Here is a 16,880-nt window from a genome sequence, read left to right on the forward strand (position 1 = left end):
TAGGGGTTTTCTCATATCAGTGCACAAGAACTTATTTCTTGCTTGCTTGAATACCTGGCTTTGAAGAGAGGGTGTTATTCTTGTGTAGTAACTGAGGTTCTTCAAGATGTGTGTTCCTAATGGTGCTCCACTTCAGGCAAGTTTGAGAATTTGGTCAAGGCCCCAAGATGCCTCCCACCCCTCCTTCAAACCACGTGCTACAACAACCTGAACATTTCCATGAGTTGTATTTCCTATTTCCCAATACAAGTAAAGAATGGCAGTTGGAGGCCCATTCTATTCCTAAGGGTCCTCAACAAGTTAATGAAAATACAATTATCCTAGGCTCAGGGATGCAAATACACCTAAAGTGGAGCACCCGTAGGGACACTATTTGAAGAAGAAGAAGAAGAGAGGGTTACTTACCTTGTGCTGTAACTGAGGTTCTTCAAGATGTGTGTCCCTATGGGTGCTCCACTTTAGGTGCATCTGCGTCCCTGGGCCTAGGATCGGAGATTTTTATTAGCAGGGCCTGTTTGGGCTGCACATGCGCTTTCCCGTCTCGTGCCACGTGAAGCACCCAAAGGGATACTACTCAAAGAAAAATAAGAAGTATTCCCATAACTTGTTTTTTTGTTTATTTTTTCCTGTCGCAAGCATAACCATTTCAATACAAAGAATGCTCTGGTCAAACGGAGATTTTAAATAAAAGTGTGAGACAGAAAACAGCACCTATGTAAAACTCAGATAACACAGCAAGAAGATTAGATTAAAATGTATTAGTAACAAAAGAAAAATGGTTTCAAAATATTCCTTTAAATAAAAGTGTGAATTTGGTGCTAATGCCAGAATGACAGCCACAGCCAGCCTAAAGTCTTTTATCCATCCACAGACCAGTTACAGCACTGACTGTGACAGTGCAGACTCCCTAGTAATGTACAAATAATGACCCAAAACAACTCCCTTTAAGGGTGGGAAAACTGTCCAACATCTGTGCCACACAATACTTGACCTCTCTGCCAATAAGTCTGCCAATTAGTGTCATCTGTGGTGGTATTCATTTTTGTGATGTTGACACTAGTCCACTGGGATTTGGACCATTAACTCATGAACCCCCAAAGATCTATCAGAGGGTAGTATCTTTCACTCAGCCTACCTGAGTTGGATTCAAAACAACAATCTAGAAGTGATGATCTACATACCCTATTATCAATTCCCTAAACTATCAGCCACTCTAAAAAATAAAATTAAAAAAAAATCTCAGAAAATGAAGGGGGGAAAAAACCCTATGTGAAACAACAGCTGCAACAGTCTTAATAACAGTTCTTCAGCTGGTAATCAAAAGAAAACATACACTCAGGGCACTGGGTCTCTTGCTCTCCCGATACAATCATGCACATGACGTGTTAATTCATCCCTCTGGAACTGCGCCTTCTTTCAGCTCTGTTCTAGTAAGCTGGCAGAGTAAGAAAATTCTTGTTTCAATTCCCTAATGGTTCACAAGAACAAAGCCAGCAGGAACAGGATCAGATGCAGCTCAGTTCACATCACACCTGCACTGGCTGCACAACAAACCCAGCATGCAGGGTGTTTGGTCTTCTAAACCTTTGAGTTTGGATTTCAAGTAGTACTCAAAAAACCACGTTTGTCTACATGCTACAATGACACATGCCAAAAGGTCACTTGAAAGAACAATACTGCATCTCACCATAAAAAGGTGCACTGTTGTGCAATAAGTTAAATGCTACCATTAAGCACACACATCTGTTTACAGGATCAGGGCCTTAGTTTCTACCACCATACTTCCATATATTTTCATTGTTCTACTTGTAAGACATTTGGGGCTTTCCACATTTTTAAAATTCATGTCATATGATAGTATTTAATGATATACTTAGGATTTCTCGAAAGTTAAAAGATATTTAAAAAAGGCATATAATGATTGAGAATATTGGGGTTGGCCCCTTGCAAGGCCTGCAGCCTCATTACCCCTTTCTTTAGTGAATGCCCTCCCGTAATCCTGCTTCCAATTCCCATTTATCGGGGAACTGGAATCCATGTACTAGACAGTTGCTAAGTTATGACAACATGAACATATTACGACCTACAGAGCCGCTTTAGAGAAAATGGCACCCTGGGTGAACTTGTATTTTGGCACCACCCCCATCACTCCTGGCCCCCACAAGCTCCCTGGGTTTCTCCCTCCGCCCCCATCACCTCTGGGCCCCGCTGCCTCCCACAGTGTTTAATTTATATTGAAAGAGATGCCAAAGGCTAGAGCTCAGCCCTGGCACAAATTAAGCACTGGCAGGGTAGCTTGATATTGGCGGGTACTGGCCGGGCACCCGCCTGCATCAGCGCAGAAGTAAGGCTGGCATGGTATATGGTGTATTGCCACCTTTCTGCACTGCTGCTGTGGCTCATGGTGCCTGATGCCGGCATGTGGCTCGAGGCAGGCTTCACGCTATCACATGGGGGATACATCTTGCCCGAACCCACAGCTCTCCTGGCTCACCCAGAGCCCCATTTCAAATTTGGGGTAGGGAGGGAGGAAACTTTAATCGTTATTTCAGGGACTACTTATGCACCTAAAAACTCTTAAGGTTTTTGCAGATAAATACTTAGGAATTAGCTGACAGGAGCACTGTATCTAATTGTTATATAAAGAAAGAAAAAATGTATACAAACTCCAATTAAAGCCACGATTAAAGTTTATATTTAAATTTAGAACAATTAGGAGATAATACATCAAGATAGTCCCAATCCCAAGCCTTGAGGTATCAGTCTGGAGCTTTAACACAGATATTAGAAACACACGTTTAATACTTTGTATGCTATCTTCAGTAGAGATAAGTAAAAATAAATAAAATCTGTTTACTTTCTCTAACAGACACTCTGTGTTACTGCCATTATCTACTCTATTTCAGTCAACTGTTTTTCACTAAAAACATAATTTTAACATATGTAATTAAGGGTTTTTGTTCTCTTATTAGGAAAGGGAATTTATTTTTATAATTATTTTGGCATTTATGTTTACTGATCACAATCATGTATGTGACTAACATTGACTCCGTCATTGCTATTGATATCATAGTTGGAACTGCATTTATTTTCATGCAAATTTTAAGTTATTTTACAAATATAAGTAAAAATACAATTTGAAAATAAGCAATCTTCATCTGCCCAGTGTCCAAAGTTGTGTGTTTAGCTAATGTTTTTTAAACTGGCGCTGCTAAGGTTAGAACAAACTAAAGTTACATTCTAGAAGGATACTATTATTTGACTGTACCACTTTAAATAATGAATGACAAAGCACAATATGATAATAAAAGTAATAATGATAATTACTCCAGCCAGGACAGGTTAGACATTTTAGAACTCACTACTCAAAGAATTAAATGTAAGCATAAGAAAGAAATAAAATTATGAAGCACATAGACTTGCTGGCTGCCGCTTCCCGCAGCTCCCATTGGCTGGGAATGGTGAAGCGCAGCCACTGGGAGCTGCGGGGGGGCTGTGCTTGCAGATGTTCAACATAAACAAAATGTCTTGCGGCCCGCCAGCGGATTACCCTGATGGGCTGCATGCCAAAGATTGCCGACCCCCTGGCATAGACCGATCAAAAAATTAAAACAACAGCACTTTGAAAGAATAAAATTACAGAGAATATATGTGCATTGCAGAAGTACCAACAAGCAACAATAACAGCAATAACAATATAAGTATGTGTTGGGGAGTGAGCGTGAAAGAGTGTGTGAGCTCAGACAGTGAAAGAGTTGGGGGAGTATGTGAGAGACCACATGCTGCCCCTTTAAGAGAATGGCAGGAAAACTCCTTCAGACACAGCAGCAACTGCCAGCAGCTCAGTCCCTCTCTGGGTGAGCCCTGTCACCACACGCATACCCCTGCTCTGCAGAGATGGGGCACATGGCAGGGGCGGCAGGGGGCACCCTGACATCAGCGCCCCTCCATCCCTTCCCCCCAGCAGACAGGAAGCTCCCGGGAGCCGCTGCGGGGCGGCTCCAAGGCAAGGGAGCAGGAGCCACAGGGCTGCAGACACCAGCAGAGCAGGAGGGGGAGGGGCACTCCTGCTCCCGAGGTGTCCCGTTTATACTTGCTCCGGAGGTGCTCCCAGCCTTCACCAGTTCGCCTCTATGTAAGGCTGGCCCTGGATGTACTTAGGATTTACCTAGCATACCCAATAGGTCCGTGGACGTTTGACGGGGGAAAAAAACAAAAACAAAAAACACTGCCAAGTCCAGTCTAGCAAGGAGGGAAACATTCCTTCTCAGACCCCCAAAAGCTACTAAGCACGATGCCCACAGCAAGGCCCCACCTCCACCCCATACTCTCATCCCAAGGGGAAGAAGAGAGAACTGTTGCTCCCAGACATAGAACAGTGCCTTAAACAGGGAAAAGAGCTTATCCTTGGGTACACAGGATTCAATGGGCTTTGCACTGTCCTATCCAACTAATCAGCCAAGAAGCCCGCATCACTTCCTAAGCCCACAAGGAAGCTCAATACCCAGGAGGAAGGGAGGAAAAAAGTGCTGGCAATCCTAAAAGGGTCTCCAGGTTTTCTGATCCTGCCAGCCCAGAAAAAGTCTCACGGGGAGGGATATAAGGGTGGGAACTGCAGATGGAAGGTACTCACCACTGTTTGAAAATGGCTACAAACTACAAATATTAACTTTCCATCTGTTTCCCTTCATTTTAGTTTTGTACAAGCCGCCTGGTTGCCCAAGTGAAGGTTTAGGAACAGTTTTATTGCATAATTTTTGGTTTTAACAAATCCAATGGCAACAGGCCATCTCAAAAGACAATGGTGTAAGTGTCAAAGCAATTCAGTTACTGTGCGCATGTTGCAACATTGAGAGTGGCTAAGAAGTTCAATTCTCAAATGACAGTCCATACCACAGATAATGCAGTCAAAAGGTACAGGGCCAGATGAAGAAGCCAGTGTACTACTAGAGCTTGAGGCCTATTGTACTTTCCTCTTCGCTCACCTCTCTTCAGCCTCTTAGACTTCCTGGTGCAGAACAGTCCTCCAGTGTGGCTTGTTCCTAGCTGCATCTTCTCAGCTTGGGTTGTCAATGTTGAAAGTTTTTAAGTTCCTCTTGAAAATGTCCTTGAACCTGGACCTAGGTCGGTTCAGTGGCCTTAGAGCATCCTCAGGTTCTCCATACAGAAAATCCTTTGGAACACATCTATCGTCCACATGTTACAGAAGACAAAGCCAGTTGAGATGTCTGTGTTTGAGAGTAGAGATGAGACTTGGCAATCTTGCTTTCTCAATTACTTCAGTAGCAGAAATTCTGGTTTCCCACTTAATATTTAGAATATGGTGAAGATAGCGGGTGTGAAAGATGTTTAGTGAACAGAGTTGTCAGCAACAAGAAGTTTTCTCATCAGAAGATGTTTAACTAAGCTTCTTGCTTTTAGATGTGCAATGTTACAACATAAGATCTGCCATACTGGATCAGACCAACGGTGGGAAAGGGTAAATAACACGTCTCTATTCATTTTTCCCCCACCATTCATGATTTTATATCTCTCTATCATATCCCTCTCTTAATCCTCTCTCTTCTAAACTGAACAGCCCTAATATTTTTAGTTTCTCCTTTTACAGCAGTGGTTTCATACCAGTGATCATCTTTGTTGCCCTTCTCCGAATCTTTTCCACTAATATCCTTTTTGAGGTAGGACGATCAGAACTGGACACAGTATTCAAAGTGTGGACTCACCATGTATTTATTTGGTGGCATTATGTTATTTTCTATCTTATTTTCTATACCTTTCCTAATAGTTTCTAACATTCTGTTCAACTGAAGTTTTCAGAGAACTATCCACAATGACTCCAAGATCTCTTTCCTGCATAGTAACAGCTAATTTAGAACCCATCATTATATATGTGTAGTTAAGATTATTTTTTCCAACATGAATTACTTTGCATTTATCAATGCTGAATTTCATGTCATTTTTGTGAGATTTCCCCCTATAATTCTTTGCAGTCAGCTTTGGACTTAACTAGTTTGAATAATTTTGTATCACCTGCAAATATTGCCACTTCACTGTTCTTCCTGGTTACCTGGTCATTATTGAATATACTGAACAGCACAGGACTCAGTATAGATCTTGAGGGACCACACTCTTTCATTGCAAAAACTGACCATTTATTCCTACCCTTTGTTTCCTATCTTGTAACCAGTTACTGACCAATGAGAGGACCTTTTCTATTATCCCACAACCACTTAGTTTCCTTAAGAGCCTTTGATAAGGGATCTTGTCAAAGGCTTTCTGAACATCCAAGTGCACTATACCAACTGGATTACCCTTACCCAAATGCTTGTTGACACCCTCAAAGAATTCTAACAGATTAGTGATGCATGACTTCCCCTTACAGAAGCCATATTGACTCTTCCCCAACAAACTATGTTTATCTAAGTGTCTGGTAATTCTGTTCTTTACTATAGTTTCTATCTGATACTGAAGTTAGGCTTACCAGCCTGTAATTGCCAGGATCACCTCTAGAGGTCTTTTCAAAAATCAGTGTTACATTAGCACCTTCCAGTCATCTGGTACAGAGGCTTGTTTCAGTGATAAGTTACATGCTACAGTTAGTAGTTCTGCAATTTCATATTGGAATTCCTTCAGAACTCTTGGGTGTATACCATCTGGTCCTGGTAACTTATTACTGTTTTTATTTATCAGTTTGTTCTAAAACCTCTTCTACTGATGCATCATAATGGGACAGTACTGTTGAAGAGTTTTCCGTAAGATCTTGTATAGAGATTACACCCTCGATGCTAGATGAGAAAGCATTACAAAGCAGCAGAGAGAAGAATATATTGAAGAGTTTTGATGCCAAAATATATCCCTGTTTGACACCACTGAGAATTTCATATCTGTCAGATTGATAACCATCATACTGGACTGTAGCCTTCATGCCATCATGGAAGGATTGAATCAGAACCAATTCTCTCTAGTAACTGGAAAAGGCCCTTTCTGCTAATCAGGTCAAAAGCCTTTGTAAGATCCAGGTAGGCCATGCAGAGAGATTTTCTTGTTCTTGACACTTTTTTTTGCAGTTCTCTTAGTGCAAAGACCCTATTGATATGTTTCATCAAATAGTACCCTGAACTATGTAGAATGGGGAAAGGGGCTCATTTTTCAAGGCCTCTCTCTCTATGTCTGTCTGTCTGCATATGCACACACACATCAACCACTAAATTGGCAACAAATGCTTTTAATTATTTTGGCTGAGATAAGTTTTCTGATAAGAAGAATTTAAATCCTAGAAAAAAGTTAAGTACAATTTGAACACTTTTATCTGGTTTCCCTGACATTTTAAGTTCATGCTCTCGTTCAGTCAAATCTAATCATTTTAACTTTGTTTCACCCATTACTGGTTATAATAATATTCAAGAGTTCATTCATGTTCTCTTTATTGTATTGTATCAAAGTTACCAACAGACATCTGGACAGTAAGTATGCTAGCCATTTACTGGCTACCCACTACTCTACACTACAAAAAATTCAGAAAAAAGTATTGCCCATTGGGGTGATTGAATAATTTGGCCCAAGTTCAAGAGTTAATTCATGTCCTTTTTTATTCCAAGCTAATGGAACTCAGGAATATGACCCAAATGATGCACTTAGGTCTGGTGAAGTGGTACTTGGAGTGGTACTTGGGTCTTTCTTTAGCATCTCCTGAGATTAACACAAGAGCAGCATTCTCTTTCACCTTAGAGAATCTATTCATTTTTTGAAGAGAGAGCATGATTAAAACGGATAAAAATGAGGAGAGCCTATGGAAGGAAGTTTGTTAGGAGTTCACAAGGTTCTATGATCTTCCATATTTTTCCTTGAGCTCTGAGCCTTCCTCTATTATTATTTTGTAGCTTGTCACCATTGTAAGTGGAAAGGGCTCATAATTATGTTGCCGTCACCTGTCACTGTACAGGGATGGGGATGGTATTTTAAATGCACAGAATTTGTGGTTTAATGGACATCCTGGTAGGAAGAAGACTGCAGTTGGTTCAAAATGTGCTTTGCCTCCCTGGTAATCCTAAGACATATGTCACAAAACGAAGGGCTGCCTTAAAATGGAGGAATAATGGTGATCCATAGGAAGAATTTCAGGTGACAAACCCACTTTACTGAGGCCAATTTGTTGCACAGCAAAGCAGAAGGAAGCTAAATCGTTAACTGGAGGACCCAGTGATGAGTTACTGAACACCACTTGTGGGAGAACAAGTCCTTAGGAAAACCTGTTGTGCTAAGGTAACATGAACCAAAGGCCATGTCCCTTTTCAAATGCAAAATTCCAAAGGGAAAATATAAAAGAAACTGGTGGCGGTGAAAAAAATTGAAAAAGGCTCTCAGCAGAACAGAAGAGGAAAAAAATCTGCTCCCACATATGGAGGAAGAGAGACTGAGGAGAATGTGGTGGGTCCATCAAACATTCCAGTAGGAGGAACCTTTGCTTTAAATATCTATGCCTCTATTAAAACAGACTGAAAAGAAACATACAAGGTATAACTTTTGACAAGAGCAGTAGATCCAACGCAGCAGAGATTGGCATTGTCCTTTCTGATTCTGAAAGACACTACAGTATATCAGATGGGGTACAAACCATTTGGCAAGCCATGTACAGTAGAAACTCAGTGTTATGAACACCTCAGGAATGGAGGTTATTCATAACTCTGAACAAAACATTATGGCGGTTCTTTCAAAAGTTTACAACTGAACATTGACTTAATACAGCTTTGAAAGCTTACTATGCAGAAGAAAAACACTGCTTTCCCTTTATTTATTTTTAGTAATTTTTTATTTAACATAGGACGGTACTGTTTTTCCTCTTTTTTTTTGGTCTCTACCGTTGCTTGATTGCACACTCCCAGTTCCAAATGAGGTGTGTGGTTGACTGGTCAATTCGTAACTCTGGTGTTCAGCTGCATTGCAGCCATGGTGCTAGGGTCACCGAAACATAATTGCCCAAGTTCAGCAGAGTCCCTACATGAATATACAGGTTGCAAATGTTACAGATGTTTTCAGACATCAGCCTTTCTTCTCCAGGCAACAGTTTTAGAAATGCTGGCACTCAAACACAGATTAATAATAAATAAAATAATAATAATAATAATAATAATAATAAAAAACTAACCCAAACCCTAAAACTCCCCAGGTATTTGTAAGATCCACATAAAGGAAGTTGCTTGTAATCCTGTGGCATGCATCCATGTGAAATATCTTCAAAGGACAATGAAATCTCATTAGACTCAAATACACTGTCAGGAAATAAATACAGTATATAGCTAAGTAACAGACTTCTAAATAAGATGCTGACATATGGTAAAATATTCCAGTGTAGAGGTTCTGTAAACGTCTCTGTTTTTAAGAAGTCATAAGCATTGTATTTCACATTAGAACATTTCCAGATTTGCTCCTTTTCCGCTCCTGTCCTCCTCCTCAAAAACATCTTCAAAAGTGACCATTTACATTATTTTTGCTTTTGCAAAGCTTGTTACTTATAATCTATCCAGCATTTGTTTACATAACTTATGGTCATTTCACAAACACTAATGAGAGAGCCTAGTGATTTTCAAGAAACAGCACTTTACTGTGCTTGATGAAATACCTATGATAAATAATACAGGTGCTTGCTTAGTGAAGAGAATATTTTCTCTACCATTTAGAATTCTCTTTAGGACAAACACAAAACCTACTGAACACAGAAATGGAATGACTAATAAATACACTTCATTCATCAGAAAACTCATGTAATTATGAAAATCTTTCAAATTTCCATTATAATTAAAGTACTGACATTCAAAATGGCTTTTTAAAAATAGTAACCGGATACCACATTGTATGTTATTAAGTTTATAAAAAAAAATGTACCAAAACACATGTTGAACAAATTAGCACAACAAAGTACTTATTTTAGGAATATACATATTGGTAAACTTTTTATTCTAAGCACAGTATGCTTTCAGTCTTTAATTACCATTTTGAGGTGTTTCCATTGCTTCCTATGTGGAAACCCTACTGTTAAAGCCCCAAGTTCTTTCCCATGCAGAACATGCTACTGAGACTTGGGTAGTTATAAGCACACTCTAAGATTTGTCAGAATTAGCACAGCTCAGACAGCCTGCATAGATACTCTGCTTCTTTTTCCCCTGCTAACAGCTACTTTTTATCACTAAAGAAAGAAAACAACACATTCCAGCAAGACTGCTTGTTATTTGCTTAGATTACATTCTTTATATCAATATAATAATGGTACTGTGAAAGTGTCAATATGAACTTTAGGGGTAAAATTTTAATAAGTGCCTACAGGTATGTCTACACTGCAATAAAAGACCCACAACATGCCCACGGCTGACCCAAGCTCATGGGACTCAGGCTGCGGGACTATAAAATAGCAGTGTACACATTTGGTACGCGCTGGATCCTGGGCTCTGAGACCTCATGAGGAAGGAGGATCTCTGAGCCTAGCCTCCTGGTCAAGCCGAACATCTACACTGCTATTTTTAGCCCTGCAACCCAAACCCTGCAAGCCCAAGTCAGCTGACGTGGCTCTGAGACTCAGTGCTGTAGGTTTTTTATTGCCATGTAAACATACTCTAGATAACTTAAGAATCTACCTCCCACAGAAAATCAATGAGCCTTAGGCCCAGATTTTTAAAGGTATTTAAATATTGTGCTCAGCATTGCAACGCCTAACTGATTTAGGAGTCTATGGCAACTATCAATGGGATTTAGCCTCCTAAGTGCCAAAAACCCTTTTGAAAATTAAATTTGGGCTCCTAAACATGTTAGGCATTGCAATGCTAGTACAGCAATGTCCAAGGACCTTTAAAAATCTGGGCCTTAGTGCAACTGAAAATGATCCTTAGGCACTTTTGAAAATTTTACCCTAATTCTTCAACGTTTGACAAAAGTGTTGGGTTGGGTTTCCATCTCCAATGCTAACAATGTTTTTTACATATCATAGAAGTAAAGCAAGAAAGAAATCTGTGATATTAAGCCCCTTCGGGCCTTAGGAAGAATATTTTCATGGCCCTGTAGAGAGATCAGATTTTCACATAAACAAGCAAAACCAATTTAATAGCTATTTAGAATATATTAATCTATGAATGCAGATTTTGTATTTCTTTAACTAATTTGCTTGACGAATTAAAATGGGTATTATTCTGTCTACAGTAAAAATCCTCTCATAGAAAAGAACTCTAAAAAAATAAAAAAATCTTTCATAAACTATACTATCCTAAATGCCATGCCTTTAGTTTGGGAGCATTCATAATACTTATTTCAAAAGGTCTATTCAAAGATCACTTTGTTGCATTTTTTTTTTAAAAAAAAACTCACTGGCAGGTCTCATCTCCTTTTCTGCAGAAATTGGACAACTTTTTGATACGACATTAACAGTTTGCAACACCATTAGCAACATTTGCTAAACTGCTTGTCGGGAAATCGCACCAAAAATCAATTAGTATTATATGCATTTGTGACATGTCCACCAATGTATTTTTCTATTATTTATTAGCTTTCTTTCAAGAACCTTTCAAATGCTTTTACCCATTTTACAAAAATAAAATACAAAAGATAAATATTAAAACCCAGATAGCAAAAAGAGACTATGTCTGGGACTGTCAAAGGAGCACAAGTTTGAAATTCTGGCTTTAGTGAAGTCAATGGTGAAACTCCCATTGAGTTCAATAGGGCAAGGATTTTACCCCAAGTGATAGAATTTCAAAGGAATTTAGATGCCTAATTACCTCAGGACCCTTCCCCTTTGAAAATCTGACCCTAATATAGTGCTGTATTCTGCTGTAGTTTGTGTGGCTCTCACATACATTTATCCACTACCAGGAATAACAGCACATCACTACCTTTTCCCATAGCCATTTATTATAGGGGGTAGACTTCAAGTGGCGACAAAAGGATCCTGCCCCCTTCTTTTGGCGAATGCAGAAATAGGTACAGCTTGCACCAAACCCCTAAGAGTGGTCAAGCTCAACAAAATCACTCACGGAACTTTATTCCCCAGACATCGGCCCTCCTCCAAGAAAACTCTATCCCTGGCCCCTTTAAGGTATGTCTCTGCCAATCAAAAATTCCTGAGCACAGGACAAATTGTCCTAAAAACAGCTATCATTCTGAGGTGGAAAGTAAAAAGCTGTTACAGAAACAGCGAGGATCAGAGTCATTTAGGACTCGCTTGTGGAATAATCCTAGCACAGCCATACATGGGAATGGAAGGGAATAATGATTACTTGGTCAGCCACGTCTTTGCCCTGGTTACTGGGAGGAGCACAGAAGTTGTGTGCCAGATGCTACCTCCAGCAAGCATGCAGAAAGAAAGTGGGCAAGGAGATGATGAAGCCTATTCCCCCCATTTGCTAGCAAGCAGAACTAGTTGGCTGTGCAGTGAGAGTAAGCTGCATCCTGAAAAATACTGTAGCAGTCAACTTTTCTCCCCTCCTTTCACACAGTCTCCAGCAGGGATGCTGCAACAATTTTATAGTGGGGGTTCTCAGAGATATTGAACTAAAATTAAACCCTGTATATGATGGAAGCCACTTCAAGCCAGGGGATGCTGCAGCACCCCCCCGTACCCATAGTTCCAGCACCTATGCTCTCTGGTGCACACAAGGTGGCCTGGGAAGAAGCATTGTGCTTTTCTCAATCTGCCCCTTACTCAGGCCATCACATAAAATGCATCATCCTGTCCTTATTTATTTGCAAAGGAAGAAGGAAGTCTTGAATAGGAGGTAGAACCAGAGGCAACCAGTGGATAAGGTAAAGCATTGTCACAATATGTACCTGACAGTCTGTCTCACTTAGCAAGTAATACCAACTTTAGCTTCTGGGTGGCACAGTATGCAGGTGTGGATCATCATAGCTAAGTCTTTATCCAACAGAAATAAATGTGCGGTGTATTCACTAGCCATAGATGGAAAAGGAGTTTAGGAATGATAGAATAACAGTGCATAGGTTCGCTATTAAAAACCCATCAATTAACAACAGTTACTGTATGGCAGTCTCCTCCCAACATACCATTACTACAGCTTTCCCTTACACTTAGCATAGGAGATTTCTGTAGCATCTATCTGGTAACAGTTGACAAATGTCTTTTTAAGGCTTCTACAATGCTTATAGTAGATAGAATTATAAAATGTAATATAGTTTAATTAATTTTGTATTAAAGGTCTAAGTACACAATGATTTCCCTTATTGGGAGTAAAAGACTATTTAAAACTGCAAAAGCAGCCAAGAAAGTGGTTCAGTCCAAAGTAACCACATGCATTTTTACTTCCCGTAGGAAATAATTTTTAGTATATTCTGTTTTGGATTCATGATCCATAGATCTCTAAACAATTCTGGTCAGAAACAAATTAAAAATTTCCCTCTACAATTGTTAAGCAGGAATATTTCCTTTCCCACTGAAGCCAGATTGTCTAACTTAAATTTACATACCACATATTTTTGTAACAAAATCAAAAGTTGCCCAAAGCAAACAAATAGCTTTGGGTTACTTGGGTTTAAGTCACCATCTTCGAGAGAACATCAACAATATGAGGGCCATTACTTGGATTCTTACTGACCATTTGTGGAACACAACATTCCACTATATCTAAAAGATATATTATCAAAGACAATGCATAAACAACCAAATAGAATTATTTTTAATTTATTTTTTACTTCTTAGACCACAAAATGCTATATGCATTCCTAATATACAAAAAATCTACTCCATTGATAAACACTAGACTGCAATGAAGGCACATGGATTTTATGATGCTGTGAAAGAAATTAGCCACAGTTTGAAAGTGAAATTTAATCACAAACAATGGTAAGCAGAATTAAAATAGCAAGCAGTTCCAGAATGGAAATATTGTATATAGCCATCCTAAGGGCCATTATAACTGCACTAAAGCAGAAAAGTGTTCTAAAAACCTCTGTAATTGGATTTAACAAAAATCAATATCCAGTCCCCACTAAGAATATGTCTGGGATGAGTCAATTTTTCACTTTTTTGACAAAGAGGAAAAACAATTTATGATATGGTTATGGTCACTGCCATGGTTGACAATATTTATCATATGGCTCCACTAACAATCAAGTTTATATTTTCACTAGAGAGGGAAGCAGTAGTGGTTCAGAGGATGCTGCTAATGCTACTGAACATTCAGGAAGAAATGAACCGCAAGGTAAGAAGACACCATTGGTCCATATAAGCTCATAAATTGTGTTAAATCAAACATACACCTGATTGTCACTATAACCTCCATTCATCTCTTTTTACCATATCTCCTACGCAGTAAAAGGTACATTACAAACTTTTTTCTCTCTGTTTAAACAGATCTTTTCAGATAGGGAAAGACAGGCCAACTGACCATATAGGCCTTATATTATAGGGAAATAATGAGACTCTTCAGTAGGAGAAACTCTGGCTTCATTGACAAGTTGAAGTCAATGGGAGTTTTGCCACTGACTTCAAACGGGTCCACTATTTAACTCAGGGAATGGTCAACTGCATATTGTAAACAAACTACCAAATAAGTAATAGATGTTGAAGCAATCACAGCATAATGCAGTTTTATTGCCCATGAATGGCAAACAGGTAGAAACAACCTATGCTGAATGTTCTCAGAATTTCAAATAAGGAATGCTTGACTAAAACTGATGCAGAAAAATCTGTGTATGATGTCCTTTCAGCAGTCTTTTCTACTGAGTCATCACTTGGTGCAGAAGTAAAACACACAGAAGCATAACAATTTCCTTGAAACATTTCAAATCCAGTACATCATGCAAACTGTACAGCTGGCACCGAATTCTTAGTTACTCATCTTGGATGTGCCAACATTTCAAATAAAGCCAGCTCTTCACGGACTGAACATGCCACCCTGTATTTGTAGAATCATCTGTATCAGTGGTTTTCAATCATTTTTCATTTGAGAAGCCCCAAAAAATTTCAAAAGGAGGTGTAGATCCCTTTGGAAATCTTAGGCATAGGCTGCAGACGGGCTCCGTGGACCGCAGGTTGAAAACGATTGATCTACTATAAAAGGTTAAGGATGAATGTATATTCACATAGGCAAACCACTTTAAAATAAGATGGCAATTTTTTTAAATAATATAAAAAACCTTTATAATTAACAGGTTGAAAATATTTTTCCATAGTTTTTAAGTGGGTTGTGACTAACCTGAGGATATCCAATGTAAGATGGGAAGTTAAGATTTTCTTTTTTTCTTTGTGTTAGCTTGATTTAGGAACTCCACAAAAAAACACACACTTTTAATTACAAAAAGCCAATACTTAGAGCCTGGTTCAGAAGGAAGAATGGATTCAGCAATACATGCTCTTGTCTTGTATCCATCTTTCAACAGTTACTACTAAAGGGTATTTTGAAGATAGAAGGTCCACTTAGCAGTTAAAACATTTCTACAATAGACATTTCACAATGTGGGCAACAGACCAGGCACCACCATCTGAAGAAATTCAGCCATTTACTGCAACACTGTTTAGCACAGCCTAAAGATGAATGGAATCAAACAACAAATTCAGAAGTGCTAAGGATTAAAAGAGATATTTGTTTGTCTACTGTACTAAATAAGCCACAGTATTAGGCATTGTCTTAATATATTTTTTCACAGATTCATAGAGTTTACAGCCAGAAGGAACCATTATGATTACTTAGTCTGATCTCCTGTATAAGGAAGGCGATAGGACTTCCTGATTTAATTCCTGTTTCAAGTCCTGCAGCTGTGGTTGAACTACATCATAACTTTCAGTAAAAATCCAATCTTGATTTTAAAATTTCTGGAGATGGAGAATCCACCACAACCCTTCGTACGTTTTTCCAGTTGTTAATTACCCTCACTGTTAAAAACGTGCACTTTATTTCAAGTCTGAATTTCTCTAGCTTCAACTTCCAGCCATTGGATCCTATTGTAAATTTGTCTGCTAGATGGAGTGCCCTCTATTTTCCGATTTCCATTGCTCATATAGGTATGTATAGAGAATGCGATGAAATCATCTCTTTTGATAAGAAAAACAGATTGAGTTCACTGAGTCTATCATCATAAGGTATGTTTTCCAAATCCTTTCAGTCATTCTGATGGCTATTCTTGGAACCCTCTCCAATTTTTCAACATCCTTCTTGCATTGTGGATGCCAGAACTGAACACAATATTTTAGTAGCAGTTGTGCTGGTGCCAAATATAAAGGTAATATAACCTCCTGCTTCTGTTTCTGAATATTCCTGTTTCTGAATTCAAGGACTGCATTAGTCTTTTTGGACAAGCATCCCACTGGGAAATGACATTCAGTCAATTATCCATCCTGACCCTCATGTCTTTTTCACAGTCACTGCTTCCCAGGAGAGAGATTCTCATCCTATAAGAATGGCCTACAATCTTTGCGCTCCTTGATGTAGGACCTTTCATTTGGCAGAATCAAAAGACATTGCTAGCTTGCACCCAGTTTACCAAGCAATCAGATTGCTCTATATCAGTGACCCTGTCCTCTTTGTTATTTACCATTCCCCCAAGCTTTGAATCATCTGCAAACATCAGAAATGATTTTATGCTTTCTTCCAGGGTTATTGATTCAAGTATTAAATAGCGCAGGGTCAAGAATCAGTTTTTGTGGGACCCCACTAGAAACACTCTCCATGATAATTTGCCATTTACAGTTACATCTTAAGACCTGTCAGTTAGCCAGTTTTTAATCCATTTAATGTGTACCATGTTTCTTAATCAAAATGTATACAGTGCCAAACCAAATGCCTTACAGAAGTCCAACTACATCAACACTATTACCTTTATCAACCAAACTTGTAGTCTCATCAAAAAATATCAAAGTTAGTTTGACAAGATCCATCTTCCGT

The 16,880-nt window shown here is 39.0% G+C and overlaps 1 protein-coding gene across 18 annotated transcripts in view; it reads right to left on the reverse strand.

Moving 5' to 3' along the window:
- Nucleotides 1-16,880, reverse strand: part of BBS9 (Bardet-Biedl syndrome 9) — a 461,967-nt gene that overhangs the window by 232,069 nt on the left and 213,018 nt on the right. The window contains exon 20 of one of the 18 annotated variants that reach the window (XM_043508769.1): nucleotides 444-482. The exons of the other annotated variants lie outside the window; for them this stretch is intronic. Coding sequence (XP_043364704.1) covers nucleotides 459-482 — 24 coding nt within the window. The 3' untranslated portion in view covers nucleotides 444-458. Of the gene's footprint in view, nucleotides 1-443; nucleotides 483-16,880 lie in introns of those variants that run through there. 18 annotated transcript variants of the gene reach the window in all.

This window comes from Dermochelys coriacea, chromosome 2 (genome assembly GCF_009764565.3).
Source record: "Dermochelys coriacea isolate rDerCor1 chromosome 2, rDerCor1.pri.v4, whole genome shotgun sequence".
Lineage (NCBI taxonomy): Eukaryota > Metazoa > Chordata > Testudines > Dermochelyidae > Dermochelys > Dermochelys coriacea.